Below are 23,293 nucleotides of genomic sequence, written 5' to 3'. Positions count from 1 at the left end.
CAGTAGTCAGTGGTTCTTTAGAGTGGTTTACGTTATTAATTAACTAACCTGAAAGTAGATTGCCTTTTACTCAATGACAGGTACCAACGATTCAGTCGACTTGATTTGGGATCTGGTAAGGTAATTAGAGACCAGAAATCCCGCGTTAACACTCCCATTGAGCAGAATGGTTTCCTCCCTCCTTCACTGAGGGTTATATCAAAGCTAGAATCAAGACAGCTGTGAACAGGCCTTGAAGGCAAAGATGAGGGCCGACACGATTGCTCTGACCCCTTCTACAGACTCTAAAAGAGCCACATTTCTTGGTGAAGGTGGGAATGATCCATATAAGGGAGTAGGTAAAGCACAGGCAACCGGTCAGGATAAAGTCCGAGGGGCCTTATTTATGAGGAGTTGCAACACTTTTGCGCCGCCATTACGTCACTTTTTGTGATGCACCGGTGGCGTAAAAAATTTACCGTGTTGCGCCCGATTTAGAAAGTGGCGCTTCTAAGCAGATGTGTAACCTTTTAAAGCACTGCGCTACATTATACCTGCATCAGGTATAATGTATGCAGGGTGGGCGTTACCCGTAAAAAGCCACGTAGAAGTGGCGCAGTGAAATCTATTAGATTTCATTGCACCACTTCTAGGGCGCCACTGCGTTTAAATCTTACACAAGCCCCACAGCAGGCGTAAGACTGACACAGGCATATTTAATATGGGACTTCCCATGTGTAATGACACAATGCTAGAGTTGCATCACTTTTGCGACACACTGGAGCGCCATACATTAAATACTGCACATTCGTCGGTTGGCAAGGATAGCGCAATGAAAACAGTTGCATCGCTGATTTCACGCAGCGATGCAACAGTTTTCATAAATGAGGCCCTAGATGTGTTGGGTCAAAAGTCCAGGGTTCTCAGAGCAGCCTCACAGGCCAAATCCTCTGGGGAGGTGCCAGCCCCAGAGGTAGTGTCTAGATGGGCCTCATGTGCTTTTGTTTCCTAGGAAACGCAAATGCAGGTGTATCTTTTAGGAGGAGGAAAGGCCTTCTTCTGCAAAGGCCTTCTTCTGCAAATCAATCCTATTCTTAGGGATCTGGTCAGTACGGACACTTCTGCTAATACCCAGGGGGCCTTGTTTGGCGACATAGTTCGAAGGGGATGAGATGAGTTGAAATGTCCAAACGTGGGCCACTCTAGATTAGGCATATATATTGCTAATGAAACTTTTTTGGGTGGGTCCCCCCCTGCCCCCGGGCCAGTGGATCCCAGGGTTGGTTTGCTGAATGGCAGTTCCCCTTAAGACCCTACCACTTCAACCTCCATTTCAAATACATGAGACTGATGTTCTTTCTCCAGAGAATGAGGGGCAGTTGCTTTGTATTTGGCTACTCTGGTGGCCAATCACAGAGAGAAGGACTACAAGGTAAGAGTGCCCTTTTGCAAACTGTGTAGTTTTTTCAGATAGTCTTCTTGGCAACACCTGTTCAGAGCTCGAGACCATGTCCGATGCTTTTCTCCCAAGAAGGGGAGGATCTTATATCTGCGCAGGTTATGACATATTTGTCAATAATATTTTTCTTGTGTAAAACAAAAACAAAATGCTTAGTCGTGTCATCAATTCAAAAGAGATGAATCAGTTTAAGGCTTATCACCATTTGAAGATTTCTGTTTAAGAGACATGTTGTTTGGGACTAGATGATTCGTCTAGCTCTGAAGAACGCTTATTTGACAGTACATTCATTTCAGGGCCACTGGAAGTTTCTGCAGCCCTTTTGGCGAGAAAGTCCTTACAGGTTCCTCCTTTATGGCCTCCACAGCTCCTTGGAGTCGGCATTCCTCAGATCTCAGGGTTTGAGAATGATTGTGTATTTGGACGATATGATTTTCTTCAGTTCAGAGAGGACTGTCTTGGGACAGCAGGTGCCCATGATGGTGGATCCTGTTCAGAGTCTAGGGTTCGTTGTCAATGTGGAGACGTCAGATGTTACTCACTCTCAACTAATGGGATTTTGGGATTCCCGGTGCTTGCAGAAATGGGCTTGTTGATGATGGCCGGTGAGAAATTAATAGTGCTCTGGAAAGTACTGCGATCTAGTCTTTGTAGTTGTCTGCATCATCTTCTCTTACTGACAAAAGTTTTTCTCTACCTTTATCTGTAAAGGAGAGCCAAATGCAAAAGCAATGAAATCCTTTCATGAAGCTGCAGTTCAGCTCTTTATAGAATGTATAGTATTAGTTCTCAGCTCAGGGTTTCAATGCTTTTGCATTTGACTCGTGAGGGACATCTAGTATCGACTAGTGGAACTGCAGCTTGATGTAATAATATCAATGCTTTTGCATTTGACTCATGAGGGACATCTAGTAATGACTAGTGGAACTGCAGCTTGATGTAATAATATTAATGCTTTTGCATTTGACTCATGAGGGACATCTAGTAATGACTATTGGAACTGCAGTTTGATTCAATGCTTTTGCATTTGACTCGTTAAGGACATCTAGTAACGACGAGTTGAACTGAAGCTCTTTGTAGAATTATTTTGATATTGGATACTATAATATTCACTACCCACTGCTAATCTTGTCCCATAATTATTTGCAGGGCCTTTGGTTGGGATTGTATTTTTGCTCATACCTGTGCTTGGGGTGGTCCTAAGAGGATGAGACCATCACTGAATCGTTCAGCAAGATGTGCTCTTTGATTTCAAGGCATCTGTTTAGTTCTCTCACTAGGTTAGGGGGGGTCCCAAAATCCTCACCTCTCTCACTGCTTACTAAATTATTACGTTCACGTTCATGAAATGATTATATGCATTTTAGCATGTAACGAGAGATGCTTGTTATTGTACCAAAAATATATGAGGTCTCTGTTGGTGGCGAAGTTGCGGAATCACAGAGTTTTTGTTCAACTTTGTAGTAGTACTCCGCCAAATATGCCCACCCTTATATAAACCCTCCTAAACCTAGGTGCTCAGTCAGTCAATCAGGATTCGTAAAGTGCTGCTAATCACCCATGAGGATATCCAGGAGCTGCGAACTATGCTGCTTCTGGGGAGTTCAGTTGACCAGCCAGGTCTGGAGTCCTTTCCTGAATTACGCAAGAGAAGCTGAGGTCCTGAGATGCACGGGGAGGTTGTTCAAGACCTTTGTGCTGAGGTGGGAGAAGGAGCATCCTTCTCTATTGCTTCGGCAGTTGTAGGGGGTGTGTGCGAGGAAAAGGGAGGTTGAGCGCGGGACTCTGAGGGGCTGGTGGAAGTTCATGCGGTGGTTAATGTAAACTGATTCCTAATAGTGGAGGGCTTTGTCGGTGTGGATCAACATCTTGATCTGCACCTCTTCTGAATATTGACCCAGTGGAGCTTCCCGAGGTGGGTCCATATGGGGAGGTTGAGTATGAGCCTGGCCACTGTGTTCTGTATGGGCTGCAGCCTCTTCAGTAAGTGCATGGAGCCATACGTAAAGTGTGTTCCCGTAGTCCAACCGGCTGGTGAAAAGGGCTTGAGTGACCGTTCATCTGGTGTTGATGGGATCCGTCTGAAGATTTTAGGGAGCATGCAAAGAGTGAGGAAGCAGGCAGAGGACACTGCATTGATCCGGTTCTTGATGGTCAGCTTCTTGTCCAAGATAAAGCCAAAGTTCAGGCATGATCCATGGGCGTTGGAGAAGGTCGTAGTTTGGGAAGCCAACATCAGTTGCTCCACTGGAGGTGTTGTTCTGGAAGATCAATAGTTCTCTTTTGTCAGTGTTAAGTTTCATACAGTTGTGACTCATCCACTTGTTGATGCTTGTCATGCATCCATGGTAGTTGTCTCTTGAGGTGGATGGGTCTTCTGGTAGCGAGAGGATAAGCTGGGTGTTGTGTCCGCAGGATGGAAAATGCTACTTACCAGTATGCATCTGTTCTTGGCATGTAGAGCTGCAGAGTACTACACTTTGCAGATACTACACTTTACATTAGATCGCCACCTGGTTTTGGGCTCGGATAATTGCAGGTTGTTGTCGTCTTGGAAGACGTCTTTTGTAGTCACGAGATAGGTGACTCCTCCGTTGGACGATAGTGCGCATGGGCATCGGCTCCATCCTTAGATTGTTTTTCACCATGATGGGAAATTATGGAGTTCGTACAAGTAAAGAAAAAAAGATGTCCATGCGTGTGCATCAAAGTAAGATAAAACTGGAACAGATAAGGGTCCCGGGGAGGCGGGAGGGCGTGAAGTACTCTGCAGCTCTACATGCCAAGAACAGATGCATACTGGTAAGTAGCATTTTCGGTTCGAGGCATATGAACTGCAGATACTACACTTTGCATTGATTGTGCAGCAGTGTCTCCCCTAGCTGTGGTTACCTGTATCTGTTGAAGTAGTGTGAAAGAGTTTTGAGGAGAGCTTGGCCTACTGCAGCTTGCTGCTTGGCTTGCACATCAACACAGTAGTGTTTTGGTGAAGGTGTGTGTTGTAGACCATGTTGCTGCCTTGCATATGTCTACTAGGGGGATGTTCCCTAAGAAAGCCATAGAGGCTCCTAGTTTGCGTGTGGAGTGCGCTCTAGGAGGAACTGTTAATGTACGTTTTGCTTTTTGGTAGCATAGTTGTATACATTTTACAATCCACCTTGCAATTCCACCCTTGGAGATGGGGTTGCCTTTATGAGGTGGAGAGAAAGATACAAACAATTGTTTTGTTTTTCGAAAAGATTTAGTTCTATCTATATAGTAGAGAAGAGCTCTTTTAACATCTAGTGTGTGTAAAGCCCTTTCTGCTACAGAGTCAGGGTTTTGAAAAAACACAGGTAACTCTACAGATTGGTTTAAATGAAAAGGTATAATGACTTTTGGTAGGAATTTAGGATTAGTTCTTAGAACCACTTTGTTACGATGTAGTTGTAAAAATGGTTCTTGTATTGTGAAAGCTTGTATCTCACTTACTCGTCTAAGAGAGGTAATAGCAATAAGGAAAGCGGTTTTCCACGTGAGAAATTGCAATTCACATTTGTGTAAAGGTTCAAAAGGGGGTCCCATGAGTCTTGTAAGAACAATGTTTAGGTTCCACACTGGAGAAGGTGGTAACCTAGGAGGAATGATTATTTTTAATCCTTCCATTAATGCTTTAATAGCAGGTACAGATGTTGCCTGTTCTGTAAATATGCTGCAATTGCTGCAAGGTGCAGGTGTATGAATGAATATGCCAAATTACATCTTTGTAAATGTAAAAGGTAGCAAATGATATTCTGGATGGAAGCATCCAGGGGATCAATTTGGTTATTGTTGCAATATATGGCAAATCGCCTCCATTTAGCAGCATAACATGCTCTGGTAGCAGGTCTCCTGGCCTCTTTAATGATGTTCATACAGTCTGGTGGTAGGGTAAGGTAACCAAACTCTAAGACTTCAGGAGCTAGATCGCCAAATTCAGTTGATTTGGGTCTGGATGTCTGGTTTCTCCATGGTTCTGCGTTAGTAGGGATGGTGTCAGGCGTAACTTTTGATGTGGAACTAGAGAGAGTTCTAACAGTGTGGTGAACCACGGTTGGCGTGCCCATGTGGGAGCTACTAGGATTAATTTGAGAGACTGTTGTCTGAGCTTGCGTACTACTAATGGTATTAGTGGTAGTGGCGGAAAAGCGTACGCAAATCTGCCTGACCAATTCATCCATATCGCATTGCCCTTGGACAGCTGGTGTGGGAACATGGTGGCGAAGGTTGAGAATTTTGCGTTTTCGTGTGTGGCGAACAGATCTATGTCTGGATGACCCCACTTGTGAAAGAATGGTTGAAGAACCTGCGGATGTAGTTCCCATTCGTGAATTTGTTGTGTCTGCCGACTCAACAGATCTTCTATCTCATTGTGAACTCCTGGAAGGTGCTCTGCTAACAGATATATGTTTTGTGGAATGGCCCATCTCCAAATGTTCTGTGCGAGCTGGGACAGTTGTAGAGAGTGTGTCCCCTCCCTGTTTTTGCATATAATATATAGCTGTCATGTTGTCCGTCCAGATTAAGACAGCTTTGGCTTGTACTTGAAAAGTTTTGAGTGCTAAGAATATTGCTAGCAGCTCTAGGTGGTTGATATGGAACAGTCTTTGTTGAGTGGTCCATTGCCCTTGAGTTGTATGATGTAAGAGACGGGCTCCCCATCCTGTGAGAGATGCGTCTGCTGTGAGTACTATTTGTGGAACAGGTTCGAGGAACGGCCGCCCTTTTGTCAAGTTTTTGGTGTTCCACCACTGCATAGAGCGATGTGTGCGGTGTCTACCAACACCAGGTCTGTTAGTTGACCTTGAGCCTGGTTCCATTGTTGTGCTAGACATTCCTGTAACGGACGCATCTGCAGTCTTGCATATGGTACTATGAAGAAGCAAAATGCCATCATGCCTATTAGCCTCATGAACACTCTGGCTTGCAGAGATTGTTATTGTTGGAAGACTGTGACTAAGGCTTGAATGCTCTGTATCCTGGCTGGACTGGGATACGCTAGAGCCGTAGATGTATTTATTGTAGCTCCTAGATACTGATGTATGTGAGAGGGCTGCAGGTGTGACTTGGTGTAGTTGATTGTGAACCCCAAGTTGTGCAATGTTTGAATTATCTGATGTGTGTGTTGAACACACTGATTGAATGACTTGGCTTTTATGTATGTATGACATGTATGTATGACATGTATTTGTTGTCTCCTGAGATGTGCTGCTACTACTGCTAGACACTTAGTGAATATTCTTGGTGCTGCTGTAACTCCGAATGGAAGGACTTTGAATTGATAATGTTGTCCTTCCAGTACAAACCTTAGGTACTTCCTGTGGGCAGGATGTATAGGAATGTGAAAATAGGCATCCTTTAGATCTAGTGTTGTAAGTAAATCTCCTTGTTGCAGCAGTGGGAGTACTTGTTGTAAAGTGATCATATGGAAATGATCAGATTGTATGTAGTAATTGAGGGGCCTGAGGTCGAGAATTGGCCTTAGGGTCCCGTCCTTCTTGGGTATTAGAAAATACAGCGAGTAAACCCCTGTTCCTTGGTGTTGTAAAGGAACGATTTCTATTGCGTCTTTTTGAAGAAGTGACAGGACTTGTTGTTTTGAGCAGAGTAAGGTGTTCTGCCGACATTGGACGCTGTCTGGGTGGTATGTGTGGAGGGGTTGCTGTAAGTTCCAGGCAGTAGCCATGCTGGATAATTTGTCTTACCCACTTGTCTGTTGTGATGGAATTCCAGACAGGTAGGAACTGTGTTAATCTGGCCCCCACAGGAGTGAAATGCTGTGGGGGGAGCAGAGTAAAGTCACTGTTTTGTGGTGGAAGAGGTTCTATTAGTGTTACCCCGACCTCTTCCTTTGTTGTTGTTTCCTCTATATCCTACTCTAAAATATCCTTTGTTAGAGGATGTTTGTGTGTTTGATTTGAAGGATGTGGTATTTTCTGCGCCTGTCCTTTTGGAGCCTCCTCTGTAAAAGTAGCGCCGAAAATAACTTTTAGTTTGTGTGGACTGTAAAGCTCCCATAGATGTGGCAGTGTCTGTGTCCTTCTTCATTTTTTCAAGTGTTGTGTCTACCTCTGGACCAAACAATTGATTTTGATTAAATGGTTGATTTAAAATGGTAATTTGCACTTCCTGTTTAAATCCTGAAATGCATATCCACGCATGTCTTCTAAGTAGAACACTAGTGTTTACAGCTCTTGACGCAGTGTCTGCCACATCAAGTGCACATTAAGCAGGGGCGGATTTTGCGGATCCACGATTCGCGGATTTGCGTATTTACGGATCTTGGATCCGCAAAATCGGCGGATTTTGCGAATTTGCGGATCCGCGGATTTGGGGCGGGGCTTCCATGCTAGTGCACATGCCTCTTGTGTGTATAAAAGGTCAGAGACCGATCAGAGCAGCAGATGAAGATACAGAAGCTCCTGGCCACAGGAACAGCACGAGGATTGCGCTCGTGTAAGTCAAGGATGCAAAGGCCTCTGTCCAGCATCACAGCTGATTTTCGATGGTATATTTGGAAAGAAGGCACATCTGCCCAGCCTTGACAACGCTCACGATTGTTTTTGGGCTGATGAATGAGTCACTGAATTTAAGCTTCAACTAGGGCACATGCTTAATTGATATCTGTAAGTGCCTCCGGTTGAGGTTTAATTTTTGTGCCAGGACCATCGTGCCAGAATGAACCCTGCCCTTCATATTTATTCAAGAAGACGCAACCGTTTTGTGCCATACCTCTACTCAACTGGAGTACTTTCTACTGGATAATCAATAAGTGCTACCTCGTTGGGTAGATGTATAGTGCTTTTACTACACTATAGCTGCCTAAAGTGCCAGAGAGTTGTCTACAGCGACCAGGTGTGTGTTACTATGCAATCGCGCCGAAGGGCGCAGGGGTCTCTTGAGTGAGCTGGCCATCATAGTGGGTAAATGGCGAGAAGACGGTGCACACCGCGAGTGTGTGGGCGGGGCCAAACGGACGGGGCTTCCATGCGAGTGCACATGCCTCTTGTGTGTATAAAAGGTCAGAAACCGATCAGAGCAGCAGATGAAGATACAGAAGCTCCTGGCCACAGGAACAGCACGAGGATTGCGCTCGTGAAAGTCAAGGATGCAAAGGCCTCTGTCCAGCATCACAGCTGATTTTCGATGGTATATTTGGGAAGAAGGCACACCTTTCTGGCCTGTTGTAACTATTTTACGATGGCGCCGGCAAGCTGCCAGCGCCATCCTAAAATAGTTACTAAATCAGCTTTAACAGGAAGCTCTAATAGATAAAATAAAGCAGGTGCTCGAGCACCTGCTTTATTTTATCTATTAGAGCTTCCTGTTGAAGCTAACTTAGTAACTATTTTAGGATGGCGCTGGCAGCTTGCCGGCGCCATCGTAAAATAGTTACAACGGGCCAGCAAGGCTTGAACTTTTGCCCCCGGAATCCACCGCTTGCGGATTTGCGAATTCGCGGTAAATTCGCGGGAGTTCGCAGATCGCGAATTTACCGAAAATTCGCAAAATCCGCGAGCGTAACGGATTTTCCGCCCATGCTTAGTGCACATTTGATGGATGCATTGGAAATTAGCTTGCCTTCTTGTATAAGGTTGTTTTCCTGCGCCTTATATTGGTCAGGTAAATTTTCTAGTAGTTTCTCTAACTGAACATAGTGAGCCCTATCATATCTTGAAAGGAGGGCTTGTGTGTTGGCTATACGCCATATGTTGGTAGCTTGCGCAGCTATTCTTTTGCCTGAGGCATCTATTACTTTAGATTCTTTGTCAGGTGGGGGTCCCTCACCTGACGTTTGTGAATTTGCCCTTTTTCTAGCATTTGATACAACTAGTGAATCTAATGGTAGTTGTCCTTTAATGTAGGCTGGATCCGCAGGTGCAGGCCTATATTTTTTCTCAATTCTAGGGTTTAGGATCCTAGGGCCAGATGTAGGTAGAACTTATTTACCGATTCTTAATTACCGAATTTACCGATTCGGTAATTAAGAATCGGTAAATAAGAAGGGGGGGTATGTAGGAACATCCAGATGTTCCATTTACCGAATCGGTAAATATCTGTATTTACCGATTCAGTAAATACCGACCGGTAATGCTCCATTCATTCCTATGGGCTTTGAAGCCCATAGGAATGAATGGGGCATTACCGGTCGGTATTTACCGATTCGGTAAATACCGATTTTGACAAGGGTGCAGGGGGTGTCACTTTGACACCCTCTAGCACCCCCAAAAAAGGTTCGGGGGCCATGTGGCAGGCATACCTGCCCTAAGGGCAGGTCTGCCTGTCATATGGCACAGGTGTGCATGCACACATGTGCATGCACACCTGAATCGGTATTTTACCATCAAATTGAATTTGATGGTAAAATACCGAATTTGTAGGGCTTGTGGGACTCAGAAGAGTCCCACCTACATCTCAATTTTACCGATTCTGTAGAAATACCGGTCGGTAAATTTACCGACCGGTATATTTACCGAATCGGTAAAATTACCGAAATGGCCTGTTGCAATCCCCCTACATCTCAAAAGCCAAATACCGGTCGGTAACGGCCGAATTCGGCCGTTACCGACCGGTATTTGGCTACCTACATCTGGCCCCTAGTACGTACAGGGTCTTTAAATGTCTCTGGAGTGTGTTTGATGACCCCTCTAATCATAGGAAGAATTTGAATAGACCTTTGCGATTGTTCAAATGTGTCTAACAGAAAATCTTCCTCTGCCTCATCAGAATGCATAGTGACCCCATGGTACATGGCAGCTCTGTTCAACAGGTGTCCAAAACTAAATTTATCCTCTGGGGAGAAGGTTTTGATGGGTATGCCTGTGGGTCAGGAATATCTGGTGCATCCTGCGGGTTTGGGTACTCCCAGTCTGGATCATCTATAGGGTATGGGAAAGGCTCATCTATCCTGAGGCAGGTCTTCTAAGAACAACAACTCATTTTAATCCTACCGCCAGAAATTGCCTATTGAGGTACGACAGTTTCCATCCGCGACACCTACAACCTCCCATACGGACAGTTCCTCTGCCTTAGACGGAACTGTTCCAACGTGGGTGATTTTAAGACACAGGCAGCAGACCTCAGGAATAAACTTCTGAACCGACGATACCCGAAACCTATTATTGACAAAGCCATGAAAAGGGCTCACAACAACCATAGAGAAGCCTTGCTTGAAGGAAGAGAATTGAACGAACAAAAGGAGCCAAACAAAAGGCCCATTTGCGTCACGACATATAACACTCATTCGAATGAAATCACAAAAATTGTTAATAAACACTGCCGAACCCTGGTATGTGGGCGCCTCAAATTTGAAAAACCCCTATTTGCCCATAGACGAAGCAGGAATCTAAAAGATATCCTGGTCCATACACGTCCACGTGAGGTGGAACCACAGCAACCGTCACTCCAGTGCGTGCAAGGCCACCATCCATGTGGAAATCGCAACTGCTGTCACTTGACCAAAAAAAGTAGACACCTAACCTTCAGGAATGGAAGTACTTGCTGTAGGAGAGTGGGGTCTGCAATCCCATGGCCACCCCAGATTTTTGCTTTTTGCTTCACTGATTTACGACTTTCCCTGGCTGTGGGCCTGCTAATCAGACCCACAGCCTAGCTGTTCTCTCTCTAAATTACAACCATGTACCTTAGGTGCATTTTACCAATTGGTACTGGGCCACCTTATCAGTCCCTGTACAGTATACCTTAGGTATCCAGGGCATAGGTGTACCCAGGGCCTACCAGGGGCTGAAGCATGTATTATGCTACCCCTGGCTGGCCATCCAAACAGACACAACTGGCTGCACGACAGCTGGGGCAAGGTGGTGTAAACACCCTTTGCTTTAGATATAGTATACTTATATCTAACCCTAAAATGGACACATATATTCCTATCAGTCACTCCTATGGCAGGCCTTATCAATCCTGAAGGCAGATTGCTTGGAATTATGTGAGATGGCGCTCTGGCATGAGCTGAGCCCGTTTGCAGCTTGCGGAACCAAGTCCGAATAGCTGTTCCATGATAACGCTATACCATATACTCTTAAGTGCATTATAATCCTCGCGGTTAAATGCTAACTTGGGTATAGCATTATCAAAACATGTCGAGTAAGGTGTCATACGAATTGGAATACTAACCCCTCGCCAATTCTGGCGACGGGGTTAGCATTCCACCCTTCTAGAGGGACACAACATGTATGTAACTGTGAACCCCGGTTAAAGTCAGACATAGCCTCAGCTCCACAAAATGGATGCTGCCACCGAGACACAAGTCTGCCCTCCTGCTGCTGGGAGTCCTTCCAGCAACGGAGGTCTGGACAAAGGGTTTCCTGTCAGGGGCGGTGCTAGCACCACCCCAGACAGGATTTTGTGTATCCCAGGTAGGCAGGGCTGAAAGGAAGGTGACTGCAAGTGGCACCCCGGTGCTCACTGTGCATAGGCTGGCTCAAACAAGTTTCAGGGGTTCCTCAGCCCCTGAGCTGGGGAGAGACCGGACAAAGGAGAGGGGTGTAACCACCCCCCTCCTGGTCCCACCCATAACGCAGGACCTAGTCATGTGCCAGCCCCTTTTCTTTGGATAAAGGTAGGAGCAGGCCCCCTTCCCAAATTAGATAATTCTGAATCTTGACTACTTTCCATGAAAGAACTCTTGACTTCTTCTGAAGACTCTCCCTTGTGGCTAAGGAGTAGCCACCCTGCACCAGCAGGCACCATCGAAGCTCTTTGCGGTTTGCTGTAAGTCCATCCTCCGGATCAAGACTGCCCAGCTTGACGAGAACCGGTCTTCCCGCCATCTCTGACCTCTACCTACATCATCCAGCCCAGCTGAGACGTAGGTTCACTATCTAAGTGTCCAGATCCTTTTCGTTTTCAGCCTAACTAGTTGGATTCGTCCGATAACACTAACTTTACGAAATCTAGCATCCATAGACTTCTTCCTGCATCCCGCGTGAGAGTGCACACTCTGCACCCGATCTCCCTAGGCCTCCTGCTCCTAACCTTAGGGTTCAGTAGTGTAGTCCTAGCGATCCTGAAGCCTCTGGATCTTGTTACTTACCTGCTAGTATTTCGCATTCCACTTTTGTAGTATATGGTTTTTCGTGCCCCTCGGGCATTTGTGTAAATTGTGCAACTTGTCGTATTTTCATAAGAGTTTTGTATTGTGCTTAGCTCCCTGACTCATAAAGAGTTCAGGGTAGAACTGTTATTAATAAATATCCTATATTTTTATAACAACTTGTGTGGTGTCCTTTCACTTGGTGTTCAAAGGGTATATGTGATGGTAAAACAGCTGGCTTAACACGCCCTCTAGAGTTTAGCCTAAAGACTGCTCTTGTCCACGCTACTAGGATAGCTGGTCTATAAGGTTGACTTACAACCAATCATCAATAAGGGTTGTTTGGAATGATACACAGTGATCACTAGAATAGTGAGCACTACATATCAGGCCAACTTCTCACACTTGGGAACAAAGAAAGTTCACAAACTGAAACAGCAAACACGTGATCTACATGATCATTTGTCCTTGCGGACTAGAGTACATAGGAATGACAACCAGGCTTGCCAAAATCAGGATAAACTAACACAAAAGCAATGTCAGGTGCAAAAAATCCACGACGAAAATGGCATCCCATTTTTTGACCAAATCACACTGTGTCAATGATATACAATGGACAATCATCGAACAACTGAGTCCGGAGAAGGACCTTTTTGAAAAGAAGCAACGTTGGGTTTTTCGACTGGGTACCCAAACCAACGGGCTTAATGATAACATCCCCTGGGGAAAACTGTCACAATGAAAAAACCCTGGTTTTGGTTCTCAGCGGCCATCGCTGTAGTTGTTTATTTTTATTTTTTGCCACCACTGTATATAGGGGACGTTGTGAAACCATTCGTGCTTACTCCGCATGTTTAAACAGGCGATATAATGCTGTTCCCCCAAGCAGTGTCACAAGCAGAGTTACTCGCCTGGTACGGGCGAAGAAGTCCCTTCTGCTTTAGACGCATGCGTGCCTTCGCACCACTATGAAGACAGCGCACGGCGGCTGTCAACCGATACAAAGTGAGAGAGCGGTACTGCGCATGAGCGCAAAAGGAAAACTAACCTGTTAGATTTGGCATTCTGGAGAACCCTAAGACAAAACAGGTGAAGACACAGAAACCGGTATGACCATACAAAGACATTGTCCGGCAGAAGCGGCACTTAACGGGGCTTTGGGGGCCGTATATAAACACTACTGCGGTACGGTTCCCAGTATCGACGGAGCCGCGGGCAAGGGCTGACACGGACAGAGTTTCTCCAGCATTTTGTGAGTACGGCACAGCCGATCCACATGAGAGAGGTTTCTTTTCTTTGCAACAAATTTACCAAGTAAGTCATTGAAAGACCATGAAGATCTTGACTTATACAATTTGTTTTTTTGTCTTTTGCCATTCAGTTTGCTATCTAGCACAACAAAAAAACTCCCGTTTAACAGGCTCATGGTGCAAACAATTCGTTTGGCAGCAAATATGCTCTATTTTCCTTCTTGTGTGCTAAGACATACAACTCTGGCTACAAATCCTCTAACCCTATTTCGATAGAGTGTGTGCTTTATGTTATGTGTGTGTCTGTCTTATGTCTGTCTATTTTTCCTTTTCAGGGCACTTCACTGAACTATTATGACAAATGTTGCCTAGCTAATGATGCCCCCACAAATTTTTTCCGGTCACTGAACCAGCATTTGGATATTCAATTAATATAATACCATGTGTTTGTGTGTTCTTTTTTCCTCTTTATCTACAGGTATACATTGATGATATCTACAAAATTTAATAAGTAGGCACACAATAGCCTCGGAAAGCCGAATTAAACTGATTATGTTTAAATATGAATGAATGATGTCTTTCGACATCCAGTTGTGAGTAAGGTGGGGATTGTGCACCCCCGTCCTGAAGAAGATGCTTTGCATCGAAACATGTTGACGCACCAATGAGGTGTTGTACTTTAATATACACATACACCTCGACACAAACCTTTTAACAGTGCCAGTACGAAAGCATATTAAATGTGATTAGACTTCACGCGCCACGGTCTTTTAATTTTTTTTCACTATTTTCACCCCAAACCCACCATTCATTGAATAACATAACCCTTCGCACACCACACATAGTCATCTTATTAAGTGCTCCCACGTAGTTTGTTGGTTAGTAGCACGCCGCACCCCGTAGAGGGATGCGAAGACCCCGATGATGAAGCATGACACCAAGGGTCCTTTTGGTGTGTGAGGGGTATCAAAAGACACCGAGTGCTCTCCACCACTGTGGGGCCTACTCTAGAAACACCCAGGTGTGGATTCCCTCTGTTTATGAAATTAAGTAGTGGATTCAGCACCTGTTTTTGGGTCAATGTAGATCTTTTGCAGAGGATTAGGTTGGAAAAGTTCTCCTTGTGGGACCTTTGTCGGCGCCGATTTTTTCAGATCCGAACAAGGTTGCTGCTTATCTTTAGCCTTAGGAGGTGTTACAGTGTCCTTTGGCGTAGTTTTCGGCACCGAAGGTGTTGTTTTCGGTGTCGTAGGCTGTTTCGAGGGCTTGGGCGCATCGGTATCAGGCCTTTTCGGTTTCGGTAACGAAGACGATGGCTTCGGAGTGGAAGCTGGTCTCGTCGGCTTTGAGGTGTCGATCGCTGGCTTCGTACCTTTGTCTTTAGAAGTCCGACGGTTTCGGAGCTGAGACTGCTTTCGGTTTCGGTGCCGATGGAGCTGGTGGGATCGGCACGTGCGGCTTGCTCGGTAAGGAGCTGCTGGAAGGCTTACTTATTTTCTTCGGTGCCGGGCTCGATGGCGGGGCTTTTGAAGTGGTTTTTCGGTCGCGACAGGGCCCCGGCGGCGGAGTCTTGACCTTTGCCTTCATTTTGGGTGCTGTGTGTGGAGCAGGGGCAGTAGTACTCACGCGCTGACCCAATGGTATGGAGTCGTCTGCCTCTGACGTGATGATTTCAAGATCATCGGAATCTTCTTCAGGAACGGACGGAACCTCCTCGTCGAAGATATCCACCGGTTCCAGAGCGGATCTCTGCATGTCGTGTCGACGGGCCCTCCGATCTCGGATGGTTTTCGTGTATCGAAAGGACGCGCATGCTGTACAGCTGGATTCGACGTGTTATGGCGATAAGCACAGGTTACAGACCTCGTGGTGGTCACTGCGTGGAAACTTTGCTCCACACACGGGGCATTTTTTGAATGGCGTCCTTTCCATGAGGTGTAGGCCTCACGGCATGGATAGGCCCAACGGCCCGCGGCGACGACCGGAATCGAGATGATGGAGTCGAAACGATGTTAGTCGATATCAAAGGCAGTTAGGTGAAGTTTTGATACGTTTTTGCGCTTTGAAGTACTTGAAAGTAGATCTCGAGCCGGAGCGGAAAAAGTTCATCCGAACTCAGTGGCGGAAAAAAACAATCTAAGGATGGAGCTGATGCCCATGCGCACTATCGTCCAAGGGAGGAGTCACCTATCTCGTGACTACAAAAGACTTCTACAACATGCAATCATCCGAGCCCAACACAAGGTGGCGATCTAATGCAAAGCGTAGTATCTGCAGCTCATATGCTTCGAACATGATGTTTAGTCCATGGATTCTGACAATGTTGGCCAGGGTGTCATGTAGGTGTTGAACAGTATGGGGCTGAGGAACGAGCCTTGGGGAGGGCAACAGTTGATATTCTTAGGTTACAAAGTTAATAGTGTCAGGCAAATTCTCTTTGGGGAGTGTCCTTGGATTGCAATGTGATGAACCCTCTTGATGAGGGAGTGGTGGGATACGGTACTGAACACTGCTGAGAGGCCCAGGGGGATCAGGACCGCTGTTTCTCCCCAGCCCAGGAGGGTTCTGATGTTGTCGGTGGCAGTTTCGGTGCCGTGGCTTAAGTGGAATCTGGATGCTGAGGGGTCCAGTAGATTGTTGTTCTCCAGATGTTCAGTGAATTGATGGTTCATGGCCTTATTCACGACATTAGCACCAACAGACCACACCCGTAACCTTGGCATCATCCTGGACAGCAACCGCACCATGAATTGCTAGATCACGCAGTCTCCTCTGCCTGTTTCCACAGCCTCCACATACTTGAAGACCTTCAGATGGCTTCCCGTCAACACCAGGATAGCTGCCACTCAAGCGCTTGTCACCAGCCGGTTGGCCTATGGTAACACACAACACGCAGGACTCAACACCCAACTCCTGAAGAGAGTCCAGAAGATACATACCGCAGCTGGCAGACATATCCTCGACCTCCCACAATGGACCAACCTCACCCCACACCTACGGAGCATCCACTGGCTCCCCATCCAGAAAAGATGGCACATGCCTACAAGGCACTCTATGAGCAAGGACCAGCACACATCAACCACCGCCTGAACTTCCACCAACCCTCCAGATACCTGTACTCCACCCTCCTCACTCAAACGCCCTACCTCCGTCACAGCAACAGTGCAGGACACTCCTTCTCCTACCTCACTGCCAAATCCTGGACCTACCTCCGCAGAAACTCCAAACTTCATCCTCTCTCCATGAATTCAGAAAACGAGTCAAGACCTGGCTCTTCAAATGATCCCAGCAAGAACCCAGCGCCTAGATACCCTCACGGGCGTAGTGAGGGCGGGTGTAGATGTTCTTCATCATGAGTTTCTGTATTTAGCTATGACCCTCAGTAGACTATGCATAGCCACACTCTGAAAGGATCCTAACCCCCCAACATTACAGCAATGGATCTCTCGGGTACTGGCCATATATATCTTGGAAATGGCCCTATATGAAAAAAGAGGGAGGGAAAAAAAAGAGGCCGGACGGAGGATATGGGCCCCAATAATTGAATGGAAAAGGAGGCTGGGAGAGATTTAATATGAAATAGGGGGAAAATCAAATGCAATTAAGATTATATGATATTTCTTAATGATGGCTTTCTATTGTTTCTAAGATGAATTTTTCCCATTTTTTAGCTTACTCTACCCAGTCTAAAGCTCTTTGTGTTTTTGGAAAAAATGCTTTATTTGTTTTAAACTTGATGATAATGTTTTCTGAATTGTAAGATGATATATTTTTTTTTGCTTTCTAACTTTTTTTTTGTTTCTGTTTCTCTGGCAATGTATCATGAACTTGTAATTCTGATGTTGATGGGATTTTATTTTTTTTTTAAATAAAACCTTAGTTCTTCCTATCTATCTGATAGTGAGCGCCCTAATTTTATTGTCATATCTGTATCTCGAATAGTCTAAGCAGGTCCTGGTCTCAGCGCGGGGAGGGACACGCCGCACCGGTGTAACCAAGCGCTTTACAAATCACTTATAATTATTATACTGGCTGTTTGTGTCATGTCATTTCTTGTAAATAATAATGTAAATCCATATTTGTAAAACGCGTACTACTCACCCTTACGGGTCTCAAGGCGCTGGGGGCCGTCGTGGAAATTAAGTGAGCTATTGCCCAGAGTCACATGGTGCTGAGCTGAGATCGAACCGTGATCCCTGTGCTCCGAAGTCAGCTGCCCTGGCCGCTGCACCACACCTCTCCACCTTGTGGCGACCACACGATTACTGGAGTTTTAGTTTTTGTATTGTGAGTAGAGAATGTATAATATTCGCTTGCTCTGCCTTTAACACCATCGCTGCTGGTCTTATTCCTCTCCTGTGCTGGGCCATAATAAAAATGGGTGTGCTCATGACGAGCTCAACTCGTCATGAGCACAGGAGCACTGTACTGCATGACGAGCTGAGCTCGTCATGAGCACCGGGGCGCTGTACTGCATGACGAGCTGAGCTCGTCATGAGCACAGGAGCACTGTACTGCATGACGAGCTGAGCTCGTCATGAGCACCGGGGCGCTGTACTGCATGACGAGCTGAGCTCGTCATGAGCACAGGAGCACTGTACTGCATGACGAGCTGAGCTCGTCATGAGCACCGGGGCGCTGTACTGCATGACGAGCTGAGCTCGTCATGAGCACAGGAGCACTGTACTGCATGACGAGCTGAGCTCGTCATGAGCACCGGGGCGCTGTACTGCATGACGAGCTGAGCTCGTCATGAGCACCGGGGCGCTGTACTGCATGACGAGCTGAGCTCGTCATGAGCACAGGAGCACTGTACTGCATGACGAGCTGAGCTCGTCATGAGCACCGGGGCGCTGTACTGCATGACGAGCTGAGCTCGTCATGAGCACAGGAGCACTGTACTGCATGACGAGCTGAGCTCGTCATGAGCACCGGGGCGCTGTACTGCATGACGAGCTGAGCTCGTCATGAGCACCGGGGCGCTGTACTGCATGACGAGCTGAGCTCGTCATGAGCACAGGAGCACTGTACTGCATGACGAGCTGAGCTCGTCATGAGCACCGGGGCGCTGTACTGCATGACGAGAGCTCGTCATGAGCACAGGAGCACTGTACTGCATGACGAGCTGAGCTCGTCATGAGCACCGGGGCGCTGTACTGCATGACGAGCTGAGCTCGTCATGAGCACCGGGGCGCTGTACTGCATGACGAGCTGAGCTCGTCATGAGCACCGGGGCGCTGTACTGCATGACGAGCTGAGCTCGTCATGAGCACAGGAGCACTGTACTGCATGACGAGCTGAGCTCGTCATGAGCACCGGGGCGCTGTACTGCATGACGAGCTGAGCTCGTCATGAGCACCGGGGCGCTGTACTGCATGACGAGCTGAGCTCGTCATGAGCACAGGAGCACTGTACTGCATGACGAGCTGAGCTCGTCATGAGCACCGGGGCGCTGTACTGCATGACGAGCTGAGCTCGTCATGAGCACCGGGGCGCTGTACTGCATGACGAGCTGAGCTCGTCATGAGCACCGGGGCGCTGTACTGCATGACGAGCTGAGCTCGTCATGAGCACCGGGGCGCTGTACTGCATGACGAGCTGAGCTCGTCATGAGCACCGGGGCGCTGTACTGCATGACGAGCTGAGCTCGTCATGAGCACAGGAGCACTGTACTGCATGACGAGCTGAGCTCGTCATGAGCACCGGGGCGCTGTACTGCATGACGAGCTGAGCTCGTCATGAGCACAGGAGCACTGTACTGCATGACGAGCTGAGCTCGTCATGAGCACCGGGGCGCTGTACTGCATGACGAGCTGAGCTCGTCATGAGCACCGGGGCGCTGTACTGCATGACGAGCTGAGCTCGTCATGAGCACCGGGGCGCTGTACTGCATGACGAGCTGAGCTCGTCATGAGCACAGGAGCACTGTACTGCATGACGAGCTGAGCTCGTCATGAGCACCGGGGCGCTGTACTGCATGACGAGCTGAGCTCGTCATGAGCACAGGAGCACTGTACTGCATGACGAGCTGAGCTCGTCATGAGCACCGGGGCGCTGTACTGCATGACGAGCTGAGCTCGTCATGAGCACCGGAGGGGTTAATAAAATCAGGACTCTTTTTCACATCTTACTAGGAGAATCTACACAAATGCCCCATTTTTACACTTTTGATAGTCTCTACCTATAAATGATGCCCTTAGGTTCGGAGGCATTGAAATGTATTTTACTGCTACCTTAAATGTAATCAATAACTAGGCTGAACTTGTATCTGGGACTTGCAGTTCATATATTTCTTCAATTTTAATTGTACACATATTTTATCAGGGCAATTTCATAAGTGTATTGATTGTTGTGTGTCTTCTGATCACTACCTCACTTTCAAGAAAGACTCCTAACTTCCCTTCTTGTTACAAACTACACAACATCTTAAAATGTAAGATTTCCCTGTTGTGCTCATCTTATATGATCAATATGAATGTTATTTTGGTTTCAGGACTGTTTGGAGAAGACAGCTAACTTCCCAGCCTTACAAAAAGTCTCATTCTCCTATCACCTTCTCTCTCTCTTCAGTTCTCCATATTCTTCCTGATAATCCATGACCCTACTGGCCAGCGGCTGCGGTGACGTCAGTAGCCGGCCAATCCAGCACCCAGTACCCAGTACCACTTGTCGGGTGTCAATACTCACGCTATGGCGATGAAGGCTGCGCTGCCACCAAACAAGAAGGAGCGGTTCACCACTTCTATGATGAAGGTTGCATACTGGACCGGCAGGACGCGGATGGAAGCACATATGGAGAAGAGGACACACTGCCCGGCAGTGAGGGCCAGAGACACGACAGCAGAGCGGAGGTCCGCCAGGGTGTTCGAGGCTGGGGAGAGAAAATAATTCTGTCAATAGAGTGCCATTCTCAGCATGCAACGACTTCTAGCGACCATTTTACTATCAATATAGCAGAATGCCTAATACTGAGAAGAGAGAGGACTGTCAGTAGTACAGCATTTCTGAGAAACCGAGGAATATGAAAATTGTGAGTATGCCTGGTGGTGAAGATGTACAAGTTACTTACCTTCGGTAACGAAGTATCTGGCAGAGACGATTCTAGCCGCAGATTCCTTAACGTGTAATTATCCCCAGGCGTGAGACTGGACCCGGAAAACTTTCTTGCCCAGCATCTCTGCGCGCTGGTTAAGGGGCGGCACTATGTGACTCCGCCTGACGTCCTCCGCGGGCGTGAGGTCAGCGAGGTGACAAAAGCCCCAGCCCCGTGCGCTGACATCAGTTTGCTTCGGAGAACTTTTCCGCGCCACAATGCAGAGCCATCACAACAAAACTGTCGAGAGCATGGGAACAGTGTGCAAAAAGACGTAGTAAGAAAGTAGAAAGAAACAAAAGGTGAGAAAACACCACCAGGTGGCACCAAGGCACCAGAAGGTGACAACAGCAGGCCAGAGCAGAACACCACCCTGAGGAACACTTTGTGCAATCCAAGGGGAAAACACCAGGTGGCAGTAAAGCACCAGAAGGCCAGAGCAGCGAAGCCATAGCAGGAAAGCGCAAGCACCACCCAGTGGAACCACCTTGTAAGCCAAGTCAAGAGCCAACCTGGAGGATCAAGCATGTAGAAACTTTGTGACAGAAGAGAGAAAAAAGGGAAGTCTATCACTACGACCACAAGAGGAAAGGCCACAAGCCCGGAACCGAGGAGCCGCAGCAATCCAACCCCAGACCACACTGCCAAGAAGGACCATACCCCCTGAAAGGAGGAGAAGGCAATGGTAGGCAAGCCATCCACAGCCTACAGCGTCATCAGAAACGAACAGGAGGCCAAGGACAAGGAAGGAACCCCCAAACGAAGAAGAACAGGAGAAAAACGAAGAAGACACCTACAGACAACAAGGCGACCCAAGGGAGGCAACTGCAGAAAACCCAGCAGAGGGTCCTCGCAGAACAAGGAGGAAGGGTGAGTCGTGAAGGCATCTGCGGCTAGAATCGTCTCTACCAGATAGATTGTTACCGAAGGTAAGTAACTTGTACAGCTGCAGATTCCTTAACGTAGAATAGATACTCTAGCCATACCCAAGGGGGAGGAGGGTCTGTGCGAGGACCTCACCAGCCTGGACTCTTCACAGGGCCCCGACAGGGGATGAGTCAAACGGACAGGGAGAAGTGCCCTGTCCCCCCAGGCAAGGGAGAACGCTCTCATATAGAAGACCACCGGCCCCAGAGAGGATAAGGGAAGACGAGAAAGGGGCGTCCCGACCTCACCCAGCAGGAGGAACAAGGACAAGACGAAAGAAGGCCAGAGTACCCCAAGCCCAGTCAAGGCAGCAAGGATCTCCGCCAGAAGCCCCAGAGGCACGGGCAACGCAGAGGAGCACCAAGGAAGAAGAGCTACCCAGAGACTCCAAGGAGCTGAGGTAGGAAGAAGGAAAGCCCTCCCACCAGGAAACACCCCCAGTGAAGAGGTCAGCCAAGGCTATCACAGGCAGAACAGTGCCTCAGCAATAAGGCAGGCGGAAGAAGAAGAGATATCAAAAGCCCCACCAAGGGAGAACTGCCCAACACCCCGCAGGGACAGACAGCGCCCGAAGAACCACAAGGAACTCAAGGACCACCTCAACCCTTAGGGAGAAAAGGTAGAACCGGAGGCAGAGCCCACTTTAAGAAAGCTGAAAGCACCCCAGCCCAAGTTGTAAACAAGAGCGGCTGCACCGCCTAAAAGGCAAACTAAAGAAGAGGGACAATGGTGTTCAGGAATAACCGGTATGCACCGGCCCGCACAGCTAGCAGCGGACAACACCATGGGCCGGTGCACCCAGGCCAAGCTAGACATCAGCCGAAAGAAGAGGTCGGGAAAGCCAGAGGGGCCAAGACGCGCCCCAAGGGAGGGGTCGGCACACACGGCCCGCGAAGGAAGTGAAAGCTAAAATGCAAAGCCCCCAAAACCATCAGCAGGAGGATTGCATCAGCGACATACCGGGATGCCATGGAGAGCAGAGGCCCAAAGGGCGACCACACCTCCCCAGCTCATAAAGGAGCTATATAATAGCTACCAGTGCCCCACAAAGGGCAAGGTACGTCCCAAAACATGGGAACCCTCTTAGAAAAAAAATTCCGCAGCAGAGGAGAACAGAAAGACCTGCAGAGGAGCCGCAGACGGCTTGCTAATCAGCCAACAAGAAGACACAGAAGGCCAAGCAGCCAAAACCACAATCAAAAAAGGCTCCGACCAGCAGTCAACAGCACCAACGGCTTAACAACAGGACCAGGCACAGCAATCAGAACAGGAAGACACCTCCAAAAACCCAGACTGACCTACAGATCACTGTGGGGGAGGAGGAGGCGGTGGAGGAGGGGGAGGGCGGAGCCTTGCCAGAAACCTTTGAATGGCAGAGTCCGCAGGGGCGTGGAACAAAAGGGTGCAATCAAAAGAAAGGTCCACCAACCGTTCCCGAACGTTCTCTGGGAACACACTATCCCGGGGCCATGCATGGCGACGAAGGGACACTGAAGAGGCCGTGGCACAACCAA

General features: G+C 47.6%; 1 protein-coding gene across 1 annotated transcript in view; it reads right to left on the bottom strand.

Annotated features, from left to right (window-relative positions):
* LOC144757465 (equilibrative nucleobase transporter 1-like) overlaps window positions 1–23,293 on the bottom strand; it is a 288,474-nt gene that overhangs the window by 17,781 nt on the left and 247,400 nt on the right. The window contains exon 9 of the mRNA XM_078646380.1: window positions 20,447–20,630. Coding sequence (XP_078502506.1) covers window positions 20,447–20,630 — 184 coding nt within the window. The remainder of the gene's footprint in view (window positions 1–20,446; window positions 20,631–23,293) is intronic.

Source organism: Lissotriton helveticus, chromosome 1_1 (assembly GCF_964261635.1).
Source record: "Lissotriton helveticus chromosome 1_1, aLisHel1.1, whole genome shotgun sequence".
In the NCBI taxonomy this organism is placed as follows: Eukaryota; Metazoa; Chordata; class Amphibia; order Caudata; family Salamandridae; genus Lissotriton; species Lissotriton helveticus.
The sequence above is the reverse complement of the archived record's forward strand: the minus strand, read 5'-3'. Positions and strand labels throughout refer to the sequence as shown.